Source organism: Podarcis cretensis, assembly GCF_951804945.1.
Source record: "Podarcis cretensis genome assembly, chromosome: 12".
Taxonomy (NCBI): domain Eukaryota; kingdom Metazoa; phylum Chordata; class Lepidosauria; order Squamata; family Lacertidae; genus Podarcis; species Podarcis cretensis.
This window is the reverse complement of record NC_137181.1, coordinates 1,451,166-1,474,151: the sequence shown is the minus strand read 5'-3', so window position 1 is coordinate 1,474,151 and position 22,986 is coordinate 1,451,166. Positions and strand designations below refer to the sequence as shown.

General features: G+C 47.3%; 1 protein-coding gene and 2 pseudogenes across 3 annotated transcripts; 1 reads left to right on the top strand and 2 right to left on the bottom strand.

Annotated features, from left to right (window-relative positions):
- Window positions 1-2,305: 2,305 nt before the first annotated feature.
- Window positions 2,306-21,407, bottom strand: C8G (complement C8 gamma chain). Its single transcript, XM_079947074.1, has 7 exons — window positions 21,180-21,407; window positions 19,050-19,198; window positions 17,983-18,053; window positions 16,230-16,331; window positions 12,152-12,253; window positions 10,900-10,938; window positions 2,306-2,515 (listed from the first exon to the last, which is right to left on the bottom strand). Exons 1-7 carry the CDS (start codon window positions 21,321-21,323, stop codon window positions 2,496-2,498), a joined length of 627 nt encoding a protein of 208 aa, XP_079803200.1. The 5' UTR covers window positions 21,324-21,407; the 3' UTR covers window positions 2,306-2,495.
- On the bottom strand, window positions 5,480-7,556 carry LOC307199205 (succinate--CoA ligase [ADP-forming] subunit beta, mitochondrial pseudogene; annotated as a pseudogene). Its single transcript has one exon. The product of its transcript is annotated as a succinate--CoA ligase [ADP-forming] subunit beta, mitochondrial pseudogene (transcript).
- On the top strand, window positions 8,801-10,595 carry LOC307199206 (succinate--CoA ligase [ADP-forming] subunit beta, mitochondrial pseudogene; annotated as a pseudogene). The gene has a single exon. The product of its transcript is annotated as a succinate--CoA ligase [ADP-forming] subunit beta, mitochondrial pseudogene (transcript).
- Window positions 21,408-22,986: the final 1,579 nt, after the last annotated feature.

Sequence of the window (22,986 nt, the reverse complement as noted above, 5' to 3'; positions counted from 1 at the left end):
CTGATTATCATCTTTCAAACCAACTACTCTATTCCGAACTTAAAAATAGAAAGTGTAATGCTGGTGGTAAACAAAAGAGGTTTGAAGACTGTCTCAAGGCAAACCTTAAAAATGTAGTATAAACACGGACAACTGGGGAACACTGGCCTGCGAGCGCTCCATTTGGAGAACAGCCTTGACCAAAGGTGTCATGGGCTTTGAAGACACTCGAACTCAGGACGCAAGGGAGAAACGTGCTAAGAGGAAGGCACACTTGGCAGACCCTCACCGTGATCCACTCCCACCCGGAAACCAATGTCCCCACTGTGGAAGGAAGTGTGGATCCAGAATTGGCCTCCACAGTAACTTACGGACTCACTGTTAAGACCATGTTCACGGAAGACAATCTTACTCGGCTACGAGGGATTGCCAAGCCATACATCCGAGATTCGGCCATCCAAAATGGCGCCCGGGGAGGATTTCCGCAAATCAGCAAAATGTCCAGGGAAACCTGGACATATGGCAACACATTTCAGAATATTTTTTCCCTAAAAATTCCCCCCCCCCCAAAAAAAAATTCAACAACTTTGACCAAGAGGAAAGGAAAGGAAAAGCTTTTTCCGGATTTTCACTTTTTGAAATATGGCAACCCTACTCCATCAGCTGACAACTGCCGCTACGCCACTGGGTGGAGGAACTCCCTATGAAGAAAGGTTGCAGTCTTTGGGACTTTTTAGCACCGGGAACACAAGTGCCCCCCGACACCCCCTTGCACTTGGAATCTCCCTTCCGTCTCCCACCCATCGCAGCTCCGTTACTGAGCTTGGCGCACGTCAACAATATGCCTGTTCTGCTTCTTGTGATTAGAGAGAATGCTCTTCAAGGGCACACGGCACTGTTTAAGATATAGGTCAAACCCTGAACCATCCCTGGAATCTTGGCCATGCCATGTGACCAAATCTTCTGTGCTGTTCGTGAATGCATCCTGCATGAAGAAAGCAGGCAGGTAATTTTCTGGTACACCAAACACAGAAAATTGCTGATGTATTGACCAGACTGAATTTGGCTGATGCAAACCCAGCAGACACACTGATGGTGACAGGTTACCAGGTAGGTGGTACTGCCGAAGCATTTTCTGACACCACACTATACAGATGCATTCTAGGCAAGCTGAATTTCATTGCTAGATGCTCAAGACCTGACATAGCTGTAAGCACTAACCTGCTTAGCAGACATGCCAACAGTCCTACTGTTCAGGATTGGAAAGCTCTGAAGCGCATAGCCCGCTATTTGAAAGGGACTTTGCACTACAGCCTGAAGTTCACAGGTCAGAAGACTGGAGGTCCTAAAATCTTTGCAGATGCTAGTTTTGGAAGTGACACCACAGATGGTACCGGCACTTCTGGAGTGCACTACATGTACAACCACTGTCTGTTTGACTGGCTGTGCAAAAAGCAGACAACAGTAAGCCTAAGTTCCTGCGAAGCAGAACTCAATGCTCTGTCATTTTCACTGGTGGATTGTGAATGGTTGATGCAACTGTTTCAGGACATCGAGGTTTCTGTGAAATGTCCTATACAGGTGTATCAAGACAATAGATCCTGTTTGACTTTGCTGAACTCCGAGAGTTGCAAGCACAGGCACAGCAGGGCAGGAGAAGCCCAAGGTCCTTCTCAATCTGGGAAGGGCTCCCTCATGTTCCCGAGCCGCCTGTCTCAGGGCTCTCTGTGTCCTTCCATGACTGCAGAACAAAATATGACACTTCTCTTCCCCTGACACTTCAGTCCTGCTGTGAAATCGCCTCCTCATATCAACTTTTAGGAAACCAACCAACCACTGACAACACTATACACCCTTAATGCAGTTAGGTCCTCAGAACGTTACCGATGAAAGAAGAATGGCAAATGAAATTGATGGACTATGCAGAATTAGATAAATTAACAGCAAGGATTCGAAACCTGCGGGACCAGAGATTCCTAGAAGACTGGAGTAAATATACGAACTATTTGAAAAGTAACTGTAATGAACAGATTATGCTAGTAGGACTGCAAGAAGTTTTGTAAGGAGGACTATTTGAAATATTGCAAGAAAGACTACGAGGAGAATTATTAGTTAACGATAATTAAGAGTAATTGCGAAATTAAGAAATGCAGAATAAGTGATAAAGAACGAAAAATCATCAGAGGTGTAGACGGAAGTCTAAAATATTGTATAAGATAAGAAGTTATGTTATATGATTGTTGGAATTGATATGTTAAAAAAAATCAATAAAAATGTATATTAAAAAAAAGAACGTCTTTAATTTTTAAAAAAGATTTATAGGCTCTTTTTCCTTTTTGCTGTATTTATTTATTTATCATACTTATATACCACCTTTATCTTCCAGGGGTCTCGAGGCCGTATACATTTCATCAGCACAACAACCCTGTGAAGTAGGTTAGGCTGAGAGGCAGCGACCGGTGAGCTTCGTGGCTGAGTGGGGATTCAAACCCTGGCCTCTCCCAGGTCTTAGTCCGTTACGCCACCACCTTGATATCTGTAGTAAACAAACACAGGCGGGGAAACAGCTGTGTATTTTTACTCGGTCAAAACAACGCCTTGCAATGTTTCCTTGTCAAAAGGAATATTACTCTCTTCTGTTATTCGATAGAGAAGGTGACACATCTTAACACCTTTCATCTCTCTTGGTGGCTCAGCACACCTGGGTTCAAGTTTGTTGCTTTTTAAGAAAAGGAACACCCCTCTTTCCCCATCTCTTTCCACGTTGTAACATCCCCTTACGATGCAATGCTGGATAGGTCCCGTTTCAATTTCCTGTTACTATATATAAAATTCCAGTCTGAACTGTATTGTTATAGGTTGGGGGGTCAGTGTGGATGATCTCCTGAGTCCCTTCCAATTCTTGGGCTCCTTCATCTGCATCAAAGTGAATTGCAGCTCCTCTCTGATCAGATATCCTAAGAAGTGCCACTGACTGCCTTAAGGTAGTCTCCCCTGGTGAAATTAATGTCTGAGATGGGTTTTGAACTAGTGCTCTGGCCTCTGCACCAGCCCTTAGTCACGTGAGCACTAATTTCAGCAGGTCTACGCCGAGTAAAGTCCGTTGAAAAGAACCCGATGTGGATATTTCCCCCAGTGCTGCCCTGTAAGAATATTGCTAGACTCATGGCTATTTCTGCATCGGTTTTTTGTACCTGCTCTTACTCCTTGTCCCACCTCCCCCTTGGTGACAGTTCTTGAAATATCTTCTTTTTCTTGGTGGCTTTTCTAAAAGTGGCAAGAATATACTAGGGATATGCACAGTGCGTTCACTTATTTATTTATAAAGTGTTTAGCCAAAAAGGCGGGGGGGGGGCTTCCAAATCAATGAAAAACAATCTAAAATAGATGGCATAAAAGGAAAGGGGAATGGGGAGGGAGGAGGAAAGGAATAAGCTCAGGTACTAGATCTTAAAGTTATAATGACCAGTTGGGGTGCAAACAGCGCAGGGAGCTTGGTGGAAGGGCTGCTGCAAGGTGACAGGTGTGGAAGAGCCAAAGGCAGCTCTGAGCAGCTGTATGTCTATTTCCAGCATGGTCTACTTTTAAAATGTTTCAATCTAAGCCCTGATCCATAGTTTCAGACTGCATTATGCACCTTCAAACAGCCTTCCTAGACATGTATATTTCTCCCATTGTTCTTCTGCATTCTGACTGCAAATGCAAGAGAATGCAAGAGAAGTGTTTTAGGGACACAGCTAACAACCTTTGGGGGGGGCGTAATATTCCAGCCAAAATGGCCACTCGTCAGCTTAAATCCTGGGCTCCCCAACACGGCACCATGGTAGTGAAATAAAAAAATTAAGGATAAATGTTCATAACTGCATATATAAACCACATGTCTGAAACCCCACAGAAAAAGTTCTGAAACCATATTGTCCCTCCCAAATCGACCCCAAACAATTTCTCTGCAAGGTCAAAGGAAAATGGAAAAGCCTCCCCATTGTCTTTTCCTTCACAAATCCTGTCTTAAGGGTATGTCTGTGTATGAATAGGGTGAGCCTGTGACCTGGCTCAGGAACTAAGTATTTATCATTACAAAAGACTGGCCAGGCTCCCCAGGGTATCCAATCAAGTGAGCATTAACAGGTAATCTGCCAGACAGGAGATAAACAACACACTCAGATTTCTGTTGTAGACCACCCTTTCTGTGATGTAGGTATGATGTTTCTGGGGGTGGTCTTGGACTCGAAGGCGGGCAATTTAAAATGTATATATAAGGGTGGGCACACCTTGGTTCTGGGTCCTCCTCTTTTCCTGTGTGTGAAGGGGGCACCCTGTTGCAACAGTTAATAAAGATCAGGCTTACTGGCTGCTTTGCTTCTCAATATTCTCTGGTTGACCTCTGTTATTTTCTGCTACCAATAAAGAACCTGCAAAGGACTTTATAAGGGCTCTTGTGTCCCCCATAAGGGAATAAGGGCAGATTTTTGTTTATTACAGTAGCCTCATGCCCAGGCCCTTAGCCCCTCCCATTTTTAATGATTGTTTTTATGGGTTGCCTTTTTAACCAAGGATGGGGCTAAATAAAGTCATATTTATGTATGTGACCACAGCTGTGCGGATGCTATTAGCCCAGAGATGGGAAGAAGATAAAGTCCCGACCAGAGAAGGCAGGCAGATCAAGTTGACGGATTATGCCAAAATGGCCAAAATCACCGGAAGAATCAGAAATCAGGAAGAGCAAAATTTCAATAAGGAATGAGGAACATTTATAACTTATCTTAAAGACCATTGTAAACAGTTTAAATCCTTGGAATATCACTTGTAGTTTAAAGGTGAATTTTGGACACAATGGAGAGGTAAAAGATTTGGATTGTCATAAAGGATGCAGGAAGAAATGATTAACAGTGGGACCCACAAAGGGGGGAAGGGAAGTCTGGGAGATTCCTGGGAGTCTAGTTTTTATGTTGTATGTTGGATATTTGGCTGTAAAATCTTAATCTGAAAAACGAAATAAATACTTTAAAAATAATAATGAAGTGACTGGAAAGTGGGATGCAGGCATCTCGCGACCCCTTGACCTTCCCCCAGAATGTCTCTGTGCCCCACAGGGGCCCACAGGGAAGGAAGAGCAGGCAGACAAGCTAGACTAGAGGGATAAGGTGCACCGGATCAGGGCCAGGGCTTAGCTGAGGCCCCCAATCTTTTATTCAAGTTGGTGCCTTGGGGGGGGGGGCGTTACAAAAACATATTCTATTAGTTCAAGTTGGTTGCAAATGTATGTGCATTACGCAGTAGTGCACCAGATATGTGTGCACTAAAATTCTGCTAAATTTTCAAGGGAACTTTTTGCAAACTGATGCAGACATGTGGAGAACTGGAAAAGAAAGGGAAAACGAGAAGCCACATTTGACAGATTCATCCGTTCTTCATTAGGGCAGAAAAAGTGTTGCTCACATATGAAGGTACGGATATTGCTGTCATAGATGTCGAATAATCAGGGAGACAATTCCAAAAATCCAATTGATTGTAGACTTTTATTTGGATGAAACGTATTTTAAGATTTAAGCTCTTTTATGCTTGTTGAGGATTACATCATTTTTGTGGCTGTAAACTGGACGGTGGGGGAGCCAGCCATGAAGAATAAATTTTGGCAATATAATAATTATATTAGCAACTGTAAGTTAAAGATCCGATCCATTTGTGCTTATTAAACAACTCAGACCTTGACACACACACAAAACAGGGTTGGGGGAGATTATTGTGGAAAACTGAGACCACGAGGGGGTTTATGTATCTTTTGCAGAAATAGGCAGGAAAAATCTGCTCCGTCAGGGTGGCAACTGGAACATAACATCCACTTCCGCTTCCCTTGCCAGGTTCATTATTGCCGAGAGCTTCACGGCCATTTTGGCGGCTTTATCCAGATCGTCGCAGGCCAAGATCCTCAGGCCGCTCTCGGCGATCAAAACCTTTGCGTCTTCGACCCGCGTGCCTTGCAACCGCATGACAATCGGTACTCTGAGATCCAGGTCTTTGACCGACATGATGATGCCGTTCGCGATGACGTCGCACCTCATGAGCCCCCCAAAAATGTTGACCAGGATGGCCTGCACGTTTCCGTTGGACGTGATGAGCTTGAAGGCCTCCCTCACTTGCTCCACGGTGGCGCCGCCTCCGACGTTGAGGTAGTTGGCCGGGGTTCCTCCGTAGAGCTTGATGATGTCCATGGTAGCCATCGCCAACCCAGCGCCGTTCACCAGGCACCCGATGTTCCCATCTAAGCCGATGTAGTTGAGCTCTGCGTGGGCGGCATCTCTGTCTTCCTCTGTCACCTGGGTCCAGTCCTGCAGGTCAAAGATCTTCTTCTGGCGAAACGCCGAGTTGCTGTCGAAAATGATCTTGGCATCCATGCACATCACTTTCCCCGTCGAGTCCTCCACCATGGGGTTGATCTCCACCATGTGGGCGTCGTGCTGAATGAAGAAGTCGTAGAGCTTCATCATATTGTCCGCAGCGTCGTACGTCAGGTTAGAAGGGAAGCCCATCTTCTGGGCGAGCTTCAGGGCCTGGTCGTTCCGAAGGCCTTCGACAATGTCGACGGGCTCCTTGATGATGGCCTCAGGTTTCCCTGCCGCAATGTCTTCGATGTGGACGCCCCCCTGGGAGCTGGCGATGATCACGGGCCCTTGGAACGACCTCTCCATCATGATTGCAAAGTAGTGTTCCCTCCGGAGGTACCTGCGCTCGCAGATGAGGACTTGGTTGCAGATCTGGCCCTCTTCTCCCGTCTGCTTGGTGAAGATCTTCTTGCCAATCATCAGGGAGGCGATCTCCCGGGCTTCTTCCGGAGAATAGACGATCCTCACTCCTCCTTTCAGGCCACCCTCAAAGGTCCCCTTCTCCCGCCCTCCTGTCAAAACCTGCGCCTTAACCACCAGGTCCGTGGTGCCCATGTCTCTTGCCACCTGGTAGGCTTCTTCCGGTGTCCTTGCAACCAGTCCGTAGGGAACGGAAACGCCGGCGTCTTTCAAGAGCTTCATGCACAGGTACTCGTGCAGAGACAAGCTCCTTTGTTGCTGCATGGGCAGCCCGTGGCTATTAAATCCTGGGTTCCCACCCAGCACCCTGGCCATGGGGGTCCTCCCCAGCAGCTTCACCATGCTCACCGCCTGCCTGCAGATCATGGAGGCAGCTTTCGCCCACTTTCCCCAACTTCTTCTCCTTCCCAGACTTGCCCACTGGCCCCTGGAGAGAGACTTCCCAAAGTTCCTTTTCCAACAGTCCACCTCCCTGGCCTTCTCCTTGGCCAGGGCAAAGAGTTCTCAGTGACATCATAGATTCATAGAACTGCAGAGGTGGAAGGGACCCTGAGGGTCACCCAGCCCAGCCCCCCGCAATGCAGGAATCACAACCTACTGTTATAAGAATCCTAAGGTCCCAAATATAAAATAAAGGTTCATAAATGTACAAGGCAAACACATACATAAGTATATGCACCACGTGTCTGAAATAGTACAGGAGAGCAGTCCTGAAGCCATTTTAACTCTCACAAACCATTCTGACTCCCAAATTGACCTCAAATATTTCTCTGCAAGGAGGAAGGCCATCCCTTTGTCTTTTTGCTTGCAAATCCTGTAACTTGTGTATGAATAGGGTGAGCTTGTGGCCTGGATTTGGGAATTGATGTATTTACCATCACAAAAGAATGGCCAGGCTGCCCAGGTGAAGCAATCAGTGACCATTATCAGGTATCCTGGCAAACCGGATTTCTGCTGTAGGCCGCCCCCTTCTGTGATGTATGCATGATGTTTTTTGGGGTGGTCTTGAGCTACAGGGTGGGCAATTTCAAAAGCCTATATAAGAGCTTGCAAACCAATGTTTTGGGTTCCTCCTCCCTCCTGCATGGGGGGGGGGTGAGGACCCTGTTGCAACAGTTTAATAAAGATCAGGCTTTTGAGCTGCTTTGCTTCTCAATATTCTCTGCTTGGCCTCTGTTATTTTCTCCGAATGATAGAGAACCTACTTAAGGACTCTGTACAGGCTCTGGATACCCCATAAGGGAAAAGAAGCAGGGTTTTTTATATAACACCAGCGACTGCAGAATGCTGCAGCACAATTGCTGATGGGAGGGTGGCCTTGCCAGCACACCTGTGCTGAGAGATCTGCCCTTGTTGCCCATTTGCCGCCGGGCCAAGGTAACTTTATTAGGGCATGCTGAATTTTCCAACTTTCACATTCCAAAACTGAGGGGTGCTAAAAAGTTGCAACACAACTTGGGAATTCAAAAGCTATTTTAGTTAAATTAATATAATTAGTAAGTGAAATGTGTGTAGAATTGCGTAGAAATAACTTCCAAGTACTTGCAGTTTTATTTTATATTGATTGTTATTTATTTAGCATTACCTGACATTTTCAGAAGGTCAAATTAAAATTCTTTGGTTTTCCAAGGGAAGTTTGTGTGATTTTTAACCAAACGTAGATTTACCAAGCTAAATGTTGTCCAGTGGCTAAAATAATAGCAAGCTTTAATTCCTCACACCCAAAAACATATTTTTAGAAATTCTCACTGAAGAAAATTTAAATAATTAAGTTTCACCCCCTAAAACGACATGCCTGATTGGCATATGTACATTCCTTGGTAGAACCATAAACTCTGCACTTCTTCAGGGAGGGGAAAGTAAATATTGCAAACAAACATCACATCCGCTCCTACCCACCCACAAACCTTAAGGGTGTCCCACTACAATAACATCATTTAGACACCAAAGAGGCGTGTCCAGTCAGGGTGGTGATGTCATCGTGGAATCTTGGCCCTAGCCAATGGGAAGGCAGGTTGAGGGCCGTTAAAGAAGGAACCTGCCCCTTAAAAGGACAGTTGGAAGGTCTGTTGGAGGAGATCTGAGCAGGAGCAAGAGAAATCGCCAAAGAAGGGAACGGAAATCGGCCTCCATGATCTGCCGGTGGACCTTGAGAGCGGCTGGCCTGATGGCCAGAGAAGGTTTCCTGGTGTTTGGTGGGAGCCCAGGATGGATTAAAAGCCTTGGGCTGCAAACACAGCAGCGGAGGCGCTTGTCTCTGCATGAGTACCTCAGCATGGGGCTGCTGAAAGAAGCCGGGGTTTCCGTCCCTAACGGCCTGGTGGCCAAGACGCCAGAAGAAGCTTATAAGGCAGCGAAAGAGATTGGGACGGAAGACATAGTGGTGAAGGCGCAGGTTTTGGCTGGCGGCCGGGGCAAAGGGACATTCGAAGGGGGCCTGAAAGGAGGGGTGAAGATTGTCTCCTCTCCGGAAGAAGCCCGGGAGATCGCCTCCAGGATGATTGGCAAGAAGCTCTTCACCAAGCAGACGGGACAGCAGGGCCGGATCTGCAACCAAGTCCTCGTCTGCGAGCGGCGCTACCCCAGGAAGGAGTACTACTTTGCCATCACGATGGAGAGGTCCTTCCAGGGCCCCGTGCTCATCGGCAGCTCTCAGGGGGGTGTCAACATTGAAGACGTGGCCGCGGAGGACCCCGAAGCCATCGTCAAGGAGCCCGTGGACATCGTGGAAGGCATCCGGAGCGACCAAGCCCTGAAGCTCGCCCAGAAGATGGGCTTCCCGGCCAAGGTGGCGGATGAGGCTGCGGACAATATGATGAAGCTCTACAACATCTTCATTAAGTATGACGCTCTCATGGTGGAGATCAACCCCATGGTGGAGGACTCGACGGGGAAAGTGATGTGCATGGATGCCAAGATAAATTTCGACAGCAACTCGGCGTTCCGCCAGAAGAAGATCTTCGCGCTGCAGGACTGGAGCCAAGAAGACACGAGGGACCGAGAGGCGGCCAGCGTGGATCTGAACTACGTGGGGCTGGATGGGAACATTGGGTGCCTGGTGAACGGCGCCGGCTTGGCAATGGCGACCATGGACATCATCAAGCTCCACGGAGGGACACCGGCCAACTTCCTGGATGTCGGAGGCGGCGCCACAGCCGAGCAGGTCAAAGAGGCCTTCAAGCTCATCACTTCGGACGACAGGGTCCAGTCCATCCTGGTGAACATTTTCGGCGGCATCATGCGGTGCGATATCATCGCGGAAGGGATCATCATGGCGGCCACCGAGCTGGAGCTGAGCATCCCGATCGTCGTGAGGCTTCAAGGGACGCAGGTGGAGGCAGCCAAGGCCTTGATAGCAGAGAGCGGCTTGAAGATCTTGGCCTGCGACGACTTGGACAAAGCTGCTGAGATGGCCGTGAAGCTGTCGGAAATCATGACCTTGGCAAGGCAAGCTCACCTGGACGTGAAGTTTCAGCTGAGAACCTGAGGGAGTATCAGGTCCTCCTGGCTCATGTTCCCAACCCATTGCAGAATTCCGCTTTCACTTGGTTCCCACCCACTCCAAATTTTGTGTGGTTTTTTCACTTAATAAGTACGCTTGTTTCTGGTCTTTAAGTCATGGTTGATACCGTAATTAAAATGGTCACTATTCATATAAACGTATTATATTGCTAATATTTACTGTTTCATACATTGCAATTTTTCTTTACTCCAGTTTACAGGTTCATAAATGAAGTCAATTTTAATAAGTTTGTTGTCATACAGAGTTGGAAGCTGAAAATGCAGTTATTCCTAATAAAAGTCTGAAATCAATTCAGTATGCATCCCTGATTATTTGGCTAGAAAGTCTGCGCAACAGCAGAGTCCATCTCCACATTACTTCCTTGAAGTCGAAAGGGATCTTTGATATTTCTATGTTCTTCAGCAAGGTGAATAAACCCAAACATACCACGTCTTTGTGTGAACAGGCTATTTTACACTTGGCCTATTTGAATCAGCAATTGTTTTACCGCAATTCTTGAGTTGCCACAGAAAGTCCTGTAGCTTTTCTGGTTCTGATTTACTTTCATTTATTTATTTATTTAGCAGGGAAGACACAGTCAAATTTGCAACTCACCATTGAGGATGTGGAACTGGTCGGCCGAGTCGCAAAACCCTGAGGGAAAGGACCAAAGGAAGAAAAATGAGCAATTATCTCAGTTGTGGAGAGTAAAGAATACCTGCTGGGGAACTCTAACCGCACCCAAACATAAGATTTAATCAATGACAGCAACATGGCATACCATGATGCATGAATTTCTTTATATATTGAAATTTAAGGGGGGGGGGAGCAAAATCCACAGCCTGGAATCTTTTGCAGCATCACAACTTTATGATGATAAGGGGAAACCGCTTTGCACAAGTCCAGGGGACTCAGCTTGCGGGGCTCTGCAAAACATGGGGTTTTCACTGCAAAACTGTTGCCAAAACTTGGCACCAGTTTAGAGTGATTTGAACACTGTCTGATTTTTGAGTGTCAGCCTCGTATTTGAGATATGGATTACTCAGATTTGGGGTGCTGCAAAATGTGGGGTTTTCGCTGAATAGCAACAGCAAAACTTTGGCACACAGGGGGGCATGCCAAATTTTGGCTTTCGTGGTTAATTATCCGGGGGGGGGGGGAGCGGTAACCTCATGGCATTTAAAACCCCGAATGGGCCCATAGCCTTTTGTGGGTGCGAAATGACCTCATAGTCAATCACTCCTCTCTTTTACGTTGAAAGTGCTAGCAGCCGGGGACTTTCTAAGGGCAGAACGTGAGCCCTTGACTGCAGCCTCACCCCATAACGCATCATTCATTGAGGCATCCAATGGTGTCAGGATCCGCAGGGACCCCAAATCCAGAGACCTGTCAAGTCCACTATGTCACCCAAGAATAATGGCACCAACGGGATGGACCTCTCTGACAGAGGGGGGCCTTTCCCCATCACTTGTGGAGGGCCAGGGGATTTCTGCATGTTCAGTATTATGTATTCAGGGGTCTGTGTTTGCCTGAGCTTGAGTCTGGACTAAGGATTCTGAGCTCCTGTGTTCTGATTCGATACATGGTGTCCAATCACATAACACTTCAGGATTTGGGCCTCTGCCATTGGCCCTTGAGCTCTGAGTCGTGATTCGCAGCTTGGAAGTTTAGACAGCCAATCACGTTGGGAGTGGGAGTGGCCCAGGCCTTCAGAAATGTATATAAGCAATTGCTTTGCCCCTGTTTCCCAGTTATGTAGTTCAAGAAAGGTTCTTGCTGTTATCACTATGCCTTGCCTCGTGGGAACCTACCTACTCTTCACTATCCCAGCCAGGCCCCAGAAATTATAGCCCCATCCTCTACTCACCGTAGACAGGGAAGTAGTAGGTCGCGTCCTCGTTCAGGCCTATGCTAGCCACACGCTGCTCAAATTTAGCCGTGACAGCGTCGTTCACCCGGATGGCTCGTCCTTTCATAAATTTAAGTGAAGCGTTAATGCTGTCTTTGTTCCCTAAGCAGCCGACAGGCAATCACAATTCCCCCCTCCCATGGAAAGGTCCAGTTCTGCAATGTCGGAGGTGAGTATGCGCTGCTCTGTCAACAAGTCTCTTGGCGTAAGTCTCTGCTCCTGGAATGCCTCTGGCGCGGATGGAGAGAAGCCTAGGGCAGTGATTCATACAGAGAAGCAACGGGAAACCTTGGGGCAATTTGCCTGCATCTCTGCGGGGTGAGCAGCTGAATGCAGGCCCCCCAAGTGTCCCAATTTCCTAGGGACAGTCCTGGAACTACAGAAGCGTCCCGGTTTCTGATTTGATCCCACTGTCCTGCTCGCCCCTTTTCCTCCACATCTCGGAGTGTGAAAACAGAGTCCTGTTTCTATGGAAGGAAAAGCAAAAGTCTACCCCTAGCATTTAGCACTTTTGAAGTAGACTACCCCTGAGCCTGGAATGTAAGAACCATGAACATGGGTAAGTTGGAGGTGGTCAAAAATGAGATGGCAAGAATAAATATTGACATCCTGGGCATCAGTGAACTAAAATGGACGGGAATGGGTGAATTCAGTTCGGATGACCATCATATCTACTACTGTGGGCAAGAAACCCGTAAAAGAAATGGAGTGGCCCTCATAGTCAACAAAAGAGTGGCAAAAGCTGTACTGGGTTGCAATCTCAAAAATGATAGAATGATCTCGATACGAATCCAAGGCAGACCTTTTAACATCACAGTAATCCAAGTTTATGCACCAACTACTGGTGCTGAAGAAACTGAAATTGACCAATTCTATGAAGACTTACAACACCTTATAGAAGTGACACCAAAGAAGGATGTTCTTCTCATTATAGGGGATTGGAATGCTAAAGTAGGGAGTCAAGAGATAAAAGGAACAACTGGCAAGTTTGGCCTTGGAGATCAAAACGAAGCAGGGCAAAGGCTAATAGAGTTCTGTCAAGAGAACAAGCTGGTCATCACAAACACGCTTTTCCAACAACACAAGAGACGACTCTACACATGGACATCACCAGATGGGCAGCATAGAAATCAGATTGATTATATTCTCTGCAGCCAAAGATGGAGAAGCTCTATACAGTCAGCAAAAACAAGACCTGGAGCTGACTGTGGCTCAGATCATCAGCTTCTTATAGCAAAATTCAAGCTTAAACTGAAGAAAGTAGGAAAAACCACTGGGCCGGTAAGATACAATCTAAGTCAAATCCCTTATGAATACACAGTGGAAGTGAGGAACAGGTTTAAGGATTTAGATTTGGTGGACAGAGTGCCTGAAGAACTATGGATGGAGGCTCGTAACATTATACAGGAGGCAGCAACGAAAACCATCCCAATGAAAAGGAAATGCAAGAAAGCAAAGTGGCTGTCCAATGAGGCCTTACAAATAGCGGGGGAGAGAAGGCAAGCAAAATGCAAGGGAGATCGTGAAACATACAGGAAATTGAATGCAGATTTCCAAAGAATAGCAAGGAGAGACAAGAAGACCTTCTTAAACAAGCAATGCAAAGAAATAGAGGAAAGCAATAGAATGGGAAGAACCAGAGATCTGTTCAAGAAAATTGGAGATATGAAAGGAACATTTTGCACAAAGATTTCCATAATAAAGGACAAAAGTGGAAAGGACCTAACAGAAGCAGAAGACATCAAGAAGAGGTGGCAAGAATACACAGAGGAATTATACCAGAAAGAAACGGATGTCTCATATACCCCAGGTAGTGTGGTTGCTGACCTTGAGCCAGACATCCTGGAGAGTGAAGTCAAATGGGCCTTAGAAAGCACTGCAAATAACAAGGCCAGTGGAAGTGATGGTATTCCAGCTGAACTATTTAAAATTTTAAAAGATGATGCTGTTAAGGTGCTACACTCAATATGCCAGCAAGTTTGGAAAACTCAGCAGTGGCCAGAAGATTGGAGAAGATCAGTCTACATCCCAATCCCAAAGAAGGGCAGTGCCAAAGAATGCTCCAACTATCGCACAATTGCACTAATTTCTCACGCTAGCAAGGTTATGCTTAAAATTCTACAAGGAAGGCTCAAGCAGTATGTGGACCGAGAACTCCCAGAAGTGCAAGCTGGATTTAGAAGAGGCAGAGGAACCAGAGACCAAATTGCAAACATGCGCTGGATTATGGAGAAAGCTAGAGAGTTCCAGAAAGACATTTACTTCTGCTTCATTGACTATGCAAAAGCCTTTGACTGTGTCGACCATGGCAAACTATGGCAAGTTCTTAAAGAAATGGGAGTGCCTGATCACCTCATCTGTCTCCTGAGAAATCTCTATGTGGGACAAGAAGCTACAGTTAGAACTGGATATGGAACAACTGACTGGTTCAAAATTGGGAAAGGAGTACGACAAGGCTGCATTTTGTCTCCCTGCTTATTTAACTTATATGCAGAATTCATCATGCGAAAGGCTGGGCTGGATGAATCCCTAGCCGGAATTAAGATTGCCGGAAGAAATATCAACAACCTCAGATATGCAGATGACACAACCTTGATGGCAGAAAGTGAGGAGGAATTAAAGAACCTTTTATTGAGGGTGAAAGAGGAGAGTGCAAAATATGGTCTGAAGCTCAACATCAAAAAAACGAAGATCATGGCTACTGGTCCCATCACCTCCTGGCAAATAGAAGGGGAAGAAATGGAGGCAGTGAGAGATTTTACTTTCTTGGGCTCCATGATCACTGCAGATGGTGACAGCAGCCACGAAATTAAAAGACGCCTGCTTCTTGGGAGAAGGGCAATGACAGGCCTAGACAGCATCTTGAGAAGTAGAGACATCACCTTGCCAACAAAGGTCCGTATAGTTAAAGCTATGGTTTTCCCAGTAGTGATGTATGGAAGTGAGAGCTGGACCATAAAGAAGGCTGATCGCCGAAGAATTGATGCTTTTGAATTATGGTGCTGGAGGAGACTCTTGAGAGTCCCATGGACTGCAAGAAGATCAAACCTCTCCATTCTGAAGGAAATCAGCCCTGAGTGCTCACTGGAAGGACAGATTGTGAAGCTGAGGCTCCAATACTTTGGCCACCTCATGAGAAGAGAAGACTCCCTGGAGAAGACCCTGATGTTGGGAAAGATGGAGGGCACAAGGAGAAGGGGGCGACAGAGGATGAGATGGTTGGATAGTGTTTTCGAGGTTACCAGCATGAGTCTGACCAAGCTGCGGGGGGCAGTGGAGGACAGGAGTGCCTGGCGTTCTCTGGTCCATGGGGTCACGAAGAGTCGGACACGACTAAACGACTAAACAACAACAACAACAAACCCCTGAGCCGAGGGACGCGGGTGGCACTGTGGTCTAAAGCACTGAGCCTCTTGGGCTTGCCGATCAGAAGGTCAGCGATTCAAATCCCCGTGATGGGGTGAGCTCCCGTTGCTCAGTCCCTGCTCCTGCCAACCTAGCAGTTCGAAAGCACGTCAAAGTGCAAGTAGATAAATAGGTACCGCTCCAGCGGGAAGGTAAACGGCATTTCCGTGCGCTGCTCTGGTTCGCCAAAAGCGGCTTAGTCATGCTGGCCATGTGACCTGGAAGCTGTATCCCGGCTCCCTCAGCCAATAAAGCGAGATGAGCGCCACAACCCCAGAGTCATCTGCGACTGGACCTAATGGTCAGGGGTCCCTTTACCTTTACCGCTGAGCCTGGGGGCTCAATTCCTATCCTGGCCAAAGGGTAACAAGGGCATAAGCAGAGTCCTGCTGACTGAGACCACAGGCAAACTGGGCCAGTTTGTCCTGCTTGCCATCGCTTCCAGGGGTCTCCAAAGATGGGCTTGGAGACCTTTCCTCATTTTTGCCCCACCACTGATACTTGGAGGTGCACTGCCTCTGTAGGTTCTTTTTAGCTCTCAAGGCTGAGCTTAGACAGAGCTCCCCCCCCCTCCTTCAGGAATGTTTCCAGCCCACCAGAAACATGCACAGCAATTCCAAGGAGTCCTCACCATAAAGCTTCGCTGAGATCTTCCGGGCTTTCTGGTAATACACGATGGCGTAGCTGCTATAATCCGTTTCCGCCACCACCATGTCCACAGGGCTGCCACGGCCTGGGGGGGGGGGATACACAGAGCGCCCTAGGTCAGCGCATGGAGAAATGGCGCTTTGCCTGCTCCCCTGCAGGCAAAGGTGCTTCTGAGGCACTTTTGCCCCTGTGCCTTTAAAGAGCAGCACAGCAGGCAGAAATCCAACAGGTGACGTTCCCCCAGTATGGAGACCTGGTGGAGCAGAGTTTGGCTTGCTTTGCGGAATATTTGTCGTAAAACGAAACGGGTTGCACTCCTGCCTGGGAAGCGACAGCGTGGGGGGGTGGGCCAAGGTCTCCAAAATATGCTTTGTGTGAGAAACCTATAAAAGGCCCCAATTGAATGAGACATTGGGGTTCAGTTAAAAACCTTTGGCTTCCTTGGCTCATAGCAGTTCCCTTTTGTTCATAAAAGACACCTAGCCCAGTTGCTGCTTGGCTGCTGAAGACACCAAATAAGAATGGCATTTTGAAGTAGAAGATTTACGGAAGTCTGGCCATGCCAGCTTACCAAGGATGACTCCCTTATGCATAATAATAATAATAATAATAATAATAATAATAATAATAATAATTTATTATTTGTACCCCGCCCATCTGGCTAGGTTTCCCCAGCCACTCTGGGCGGCTTCCAACAAAGACCAAAAATACACTAAGATGTCACACATTAAAAACTTCCCTGAACAGGGCAGGGACTTGTTATCTATGTAAACATAAACCTCAGACTACAATTCTCCCTTTCTTTTAAGTATGTAGGTTGTATCTATGTGGGCTTCAAAACTTTAGAAGCGAGGGGCCCTAGAAGGGCTGGACACACGTCAAGTTGCAGGCAGGACATCCAGACAGTTGCATCCAATGCGTGTTTTGCCAGCCCACCCTCTGCTGATGTTTGCAGCGTTTTGATTGGATTTTACATGAATTATTTGTCTGTAAACCCTATAAAAGGTCCAGGGGGGACACACACACTCACACACACACCGTTCAGCCTTTGTGGAAGAAGCTGCGCTGAACCTATTTACTGCAGTAAATAAACTTTTGGACTCTTTCTTCAATCCAACTCAGGAGGAGTTAATGGTACTAGTGAGACAGCAGATTTGCCCTGCGACAACATGGCAGCAGAAGCATTACGACATAGACCTTCAGCTCCACCCAAAACTCCCTTGGCCAGCTCTACTTTATTCTATAAATGCACCTGGCGACATGGGAATGATGGTTGTGCTCAGGGCTGCTGTACAGGAGTCAACAAACTTTTTCAGCAGGGGGCTGGTCCACTGTCCCTCAGACCTTGTGGGGGGCCAGACTATATTTTGAAAAGAATACATGAACGAATTCCTATGCCCCACAAATAAATCAAGAGATGTGTTTTAAATAAAAGCACACATTCTACTCATGTAAAATCACATAGATTCCCAGACTGTTTGTGGGCCAGATTTAGAAGGCAATTGGGCTGGATCCAGCCCCCTGGCTTTAGTTTGCCTACCCATGCTGTAGGTGTTATAGAGATATTAACTGGGAGTGTTTGAAACGCATAGTAGAAAAGCTGAGGATTATTGCTGAAGGTGACCATCTTGGGAAAAGCTTTGCCTGTTGCTCTGAGTAATTATTTTTTAAAGGGGGGGACTGGGAGAAATGTGAGGGAGGTCCCCATGGGCAAAACCACCCCAATCCTCGCCCACCTTTCAAGAGGAACCTGCCAGGAATCTTGGTGGGGAAGTAGGTTTGCTGGATGTTCCAACAGACGCCGTCCCTGCAGAGATGGAGGAGAAGACCAAGCATTCAGGGCAGTATTCCAGCGGCCGGTCCATGTCAGGCCAGATCCTGTTCCATAGGCTGTTTGCCTAGGAACAACCAGCACCAGAAAAACACATCCCTACTTCCCCAGAAAAAAACAAAGGCATTGGCTCTGTGTGCGAATGTAATAGTAGCTTGAAAGAGCATTCCTTTGGGTTGCCACATTTATACCTCACTAGACTTCCTCCAAAGGTGGCAGACATAGTCCTCCAGGGAAAAACTTTCTGACAGTAAGAGCTATTCGACTGTAGAACGGTCTCCCTCGGGAGGTGGTGGACTCTCCTTCCTTGGAGGTTTTTAAGCAGAGGTTGGATGGCCATCTGCCAGGGATGTTGTAGCTATCGGTGTTTCGCAACTTTGACCTGTTGCAGGATCTTAGCCAGAACTTAGCAGAGCATACGCAGAGTTCCAGAAAGCAGTCAGTTGCAGGCAGGATGGACAAAGCAGGAACAAGACACTGCTACCAGTAACTTGGTTACTTAGAGGTGATTATTAAAAACAGCAGACTCTACAAGTTACTATGTACAAGAACAGATACGGATCTTAACTAGCTCTCTCTTAACAAACTCCAAACGACCCTCAAAACACCACACTGACCAACAGCACTATCCACTCAGTAAGGTCATAAGTCATCATGCCTGCGTGAAACCTCAACCAACGGTAGAGCTGTATCCAAGTTCCCATAACTTTAGGCAGAATAACTCCTCTACTCATCCATCCTTGGCTTTTGGCCACCTTCTAATTGCTTTGTGTGAAGCTGCACAAAATGGCACGTAGTAGAAAAACCCCAACAGTAGCTGAGATTCCTCTAATGCAGGCGGTTGGACCCCCTTGGGGTCCCTTCCAACTCTACCGTTCTATGATTCTTGGGGACCAACAAAGAGGATGGCCTTTCCTCCACATCCCATTCATCTGGGCCCAGTGGATCCTGCCGACTTCCTCGGATACTTACAGCGGGCGGAAGGTGCTCACCAACAAGGATCCCTGAGAGCTTCCGCCACCCACAGAGACCACCAGGTTGGTTGCTTCAAGCCGGTGGCTGTTCTCACTCAAGTAGCTGCATCGCGAGGCCACCCCGACCAGGAACCATTTCCCGGCAAACTGGAAGAGGGAAGAGAGAGAGTCAGCTTGTGACAACGTAGGATGTCACTCTTTTCATCGGAGAAATCTTGGAGGGGAAAAGCAATGACAAACCGAAGAATTGATGCTTTTGAATTATGGTGCTGGAGGAGACTCTTGAGAGTCCCATGGACTGCAAGAAGATCAAACCTCTCCATTCTGAAGGAAATCATCCCTGAGTGCTCACTGGAAGGACAGATCGTGAAGCTGAGGCTCCAAGACTTGGGCCACCTCATGAGAAGAGAAGACTCCCTGGAAAAGACCCTGGTGTTGGAAAAGATGGAGGGCACAAAGAGAAGGGGACAGCAGAGGATGAGATGGTGGGACAGTGTTCTCGAAGCTACCAGCATGAGTTTGACCAAACTGCGGGAGGCAGTGGAAGACACGAGTGCCTGGCATGCTCTGGTCCAGGGGGTCACAAAGAGTCGGACATGACTAAACGACTAAACAACAACAAAATTTCATCAGAGAAATGTTGAGGGGGTGTACATCAGAGTAGGCCCTCTGAAATGGGTGGATATGAGTCTGACTTCGGTTCATTAATTTCAGTGTGTATCCTCTTGAGTAGATACAGCCCACTGAATATGAGAGTGTAAATAACACTAGAAATATTGTTGAACGATTTAAAAAAATAAGATTTGGGTGGGTGGGGGAGTTTGTTTGTTCATTCCTCCAAACCAAGGATATCCAACCTGATGCCCTCCATCTGTTTTGGACCACAACTTCCATAAACCCCAGCAAAGGTCAGGGATGATGGGAGCTGTCCATCACCACCTGCAGGTCAGCATGTTAGCCTTTTCTGCCCCAAATCACACTGGAAAGCATAGACAACTTGCAAAAGCTTTGAGTCTCTTGTAGCACCTTAACAACCAACAGATTTTTGGTCCTTTGTTTTTTAAACTTTGTCTTGGGGTGTGACAGGTGGATTTAAATTATCAAAGCTAAATGGAGGGATGCGGTTGGCGCTGTGGGTTAAACCACAGAGCCTAGGACTTGCTGATCAGAAGGTCAGCAGTTCGAATCCCCGCGACGGGGTGAGCTCCCGTTGCTCGGTCCCTGTTCCTGCCAACCTAGCAGTTCGAAAGCATGTCAAAGTGCAAGTAGATAAATAGGTACCAACCCGGCGGGAAGGTAAATGGCATTTCCGTGCGCTGCTCTGGTTCGCCAGAAGGTGCTTAGTCATGCTGGCCACATGACCCGGAAGCTGTACGCTGGCTCCCTCGGCCAATAAAGTGAGATGAGCGCCGCAACCCCAGAGTCAGTCATGATTGGACCTAATGGTCAGGGGTCCCTTTACCTTTACCTTTAAGCTAAATGGAATTACTTGGCATGGATCAAATTTAGAATTTGAGAACTAAGGTGTGCCATATCACGCCAGTGTGTAAATATCACATTATGGAGCGAGTTTCTCGACAACGCACACAAGCTCAGGGGTGTTTTTTCAAGAGGCGGGGGTTGTTGGGAAGGAAGTTCCCACCTGGCGTCCCCTTCACCTGTGGACCCAGATTGGACTGAGGACGCCTTTGTGACTGGCTTGACACCTGCCAGGTATGCAAGACAGAGACAGAAAGGTAAAGCACAAGGCTGTAAGAAACGCCGTCATGCGAGAGGAGGGCAGAGACAGGGTCCAGATTGCTCCAGGGCATTTGGACAGAGCTCTTTCTGGAACCTTCCTTCTGACGCAGATACTAAAGAGGATTTCCTGTCAACAGGAGATGAACGAAAACCCTTCGGTGAGATCCAGAAGCACCGGCTGGTGTGACAGGGAAGGAAAACACTCTGATTAATATCTTGCAGCCACCTTTAGAAACATCCCGGAGGGCAAAGAAGCAGGGCATTCCATGACATCACAGCATCTCAGCCAATGATTGAGAAGCAGTTTTGGACAGCTCTAGCTCGGCTATCTTGCCCCACTCCAACCCCAGAAGAAATTCTGTTTCCCTTTCCAAATCCATCTGCTCACCTGGCCAAGATCAAAGTTGGCCTGGACGTCAATCTTGTCGATGGGATTCTCTGGGGCTGGGTGTTTTTGGGGACGCCGGGCAGCGCCGGGTGCAGCAAGGAGCAGGGGGAGCAAGAGGACGAAAGGGAACGAGGTGGAACCCATGGCCGGACTGCAAAGAACTTGTGGGGCAGGAGAGGAGGGGGCAGAGCTGGTCAGTCATTAACCAGCCCTATGAATCTTCCTGGAAGTCCGAAGCCAAGGCTGACCCAAAGGGAGCAAAGTCTCGCTAGCTTGTGAAATCAACGCCTGTCAGCAGACAGCAGAAACTTCCCTGGCGCCACCATGAAAAGGGGAGTGGAGCAGAGGTGTGTACATCTGCCTTATTCTGCTTTAAATAAAAATACAAGTGGTCTGCATAGATTGTCTACCCCACCTCCCATCCTAGGATCTTCATGGCAAGACCTCTTGAGCCAGTGTGGTGTTAAGAGCAGGTTAAGAGCAGTGGACTCATAATCTGGTGAACCGGGTTCGATTCCCCGCTCCTCCACATGCAGCTGCTGGGTGACCTTGGGCCAGTCACACTTCTCTGAAGTCTCTCAGCCTCACTCACCTCACAGTGTTTGTCGTGGGGGAGGAAGGGAAAGGAGAATATTCACCGCTTTGATACTCCCAAGGGTAGTGATAAAGCGGGATATCAAATCCAAACTCTTCTTCTTCTTCTCTGGTTCTCTACAAACCTGGAGGTTCCATATTGCCTTTTATCAGTTACCATCAAGGCTGCCTTTCCCCTGTGAAATTTGCCTAATCTCCCCTCCCCTTGACAAAATTACCACTACCCTATCCTGTGGCAGTGAGTTCCATCAATTAGCCTAGGCGTTGTGCCATGATGTGCCTGCTTTCATAAGGAGTCCTGCAGACATCAGACCAACATCTTGGTTTCCCACGGTGGCATGTCAGATGGCCGAATGCAGCTGGACGATCACCGGTCTCCCTTGGTACAGCATCAATCAGCGACACGAGCCTCAGATACGTTTAGAGACCCATGTACGCTTTGTCAGCAGAGTGAATAAATCTTCTCACAGCGTTAGTGGCAGATAGAGAAATGTATAAGCATATTTACAGCATTTATTCAGCATAGTTCAGGAACAAAGGAAAAAACATGTCTGCTTCCCTTCGTCTCCAGCAAAACAGCTAAAAGCAAAAGCAATATACAAACGGAAGTTCCCAGCAAGTTCTGGAAGTAAACAGGCATGTGACACACAACAGTCATGCCTGTTCCTTTTAAGGTGGAACGGAACTATATCCTAACAGTTTCATCCAGCTATTTTGGACCACAGCTCCTGTCATTCCCCTGGCAGCACATCTGGAGGGCACCAGCTTAGCCAAGGCTACCCCAATAGGAAGGCAAGATGGCAACAGCCCTCCCCAGTTTTATGCCTCCGTTTCAGGGCTACTTAGATGAGGCCACCTCTAACTTCCCTTCCTTTTCAAACAGTGGAAACAGCTGGACAGGTGTTGCTGCCTTGGAGAAAATAGCCGTTCTCCACAGGTAAAGTACCTTTGGAAATGGAGGCTCCGTGGAGCTTACTATTTCTTTCCATGACGATTTCCTTTCTTGTTGCATGAGGGATAACGGATTTACTTCATTTCCCCTATTACAATTGACTTTAATATGACCAGGGTGGAACAAAGGTTCTGGTGGGAAATGGCAGAGTTACAGTTCAGGCTCAATTCTGAATCTGAACCAAGCTTTGGTTTGCACAGTGTAAATAACTCTGCATGTGCTCACTGGTCTACCAATGCCAGGATATTTGTGCTATTGGCA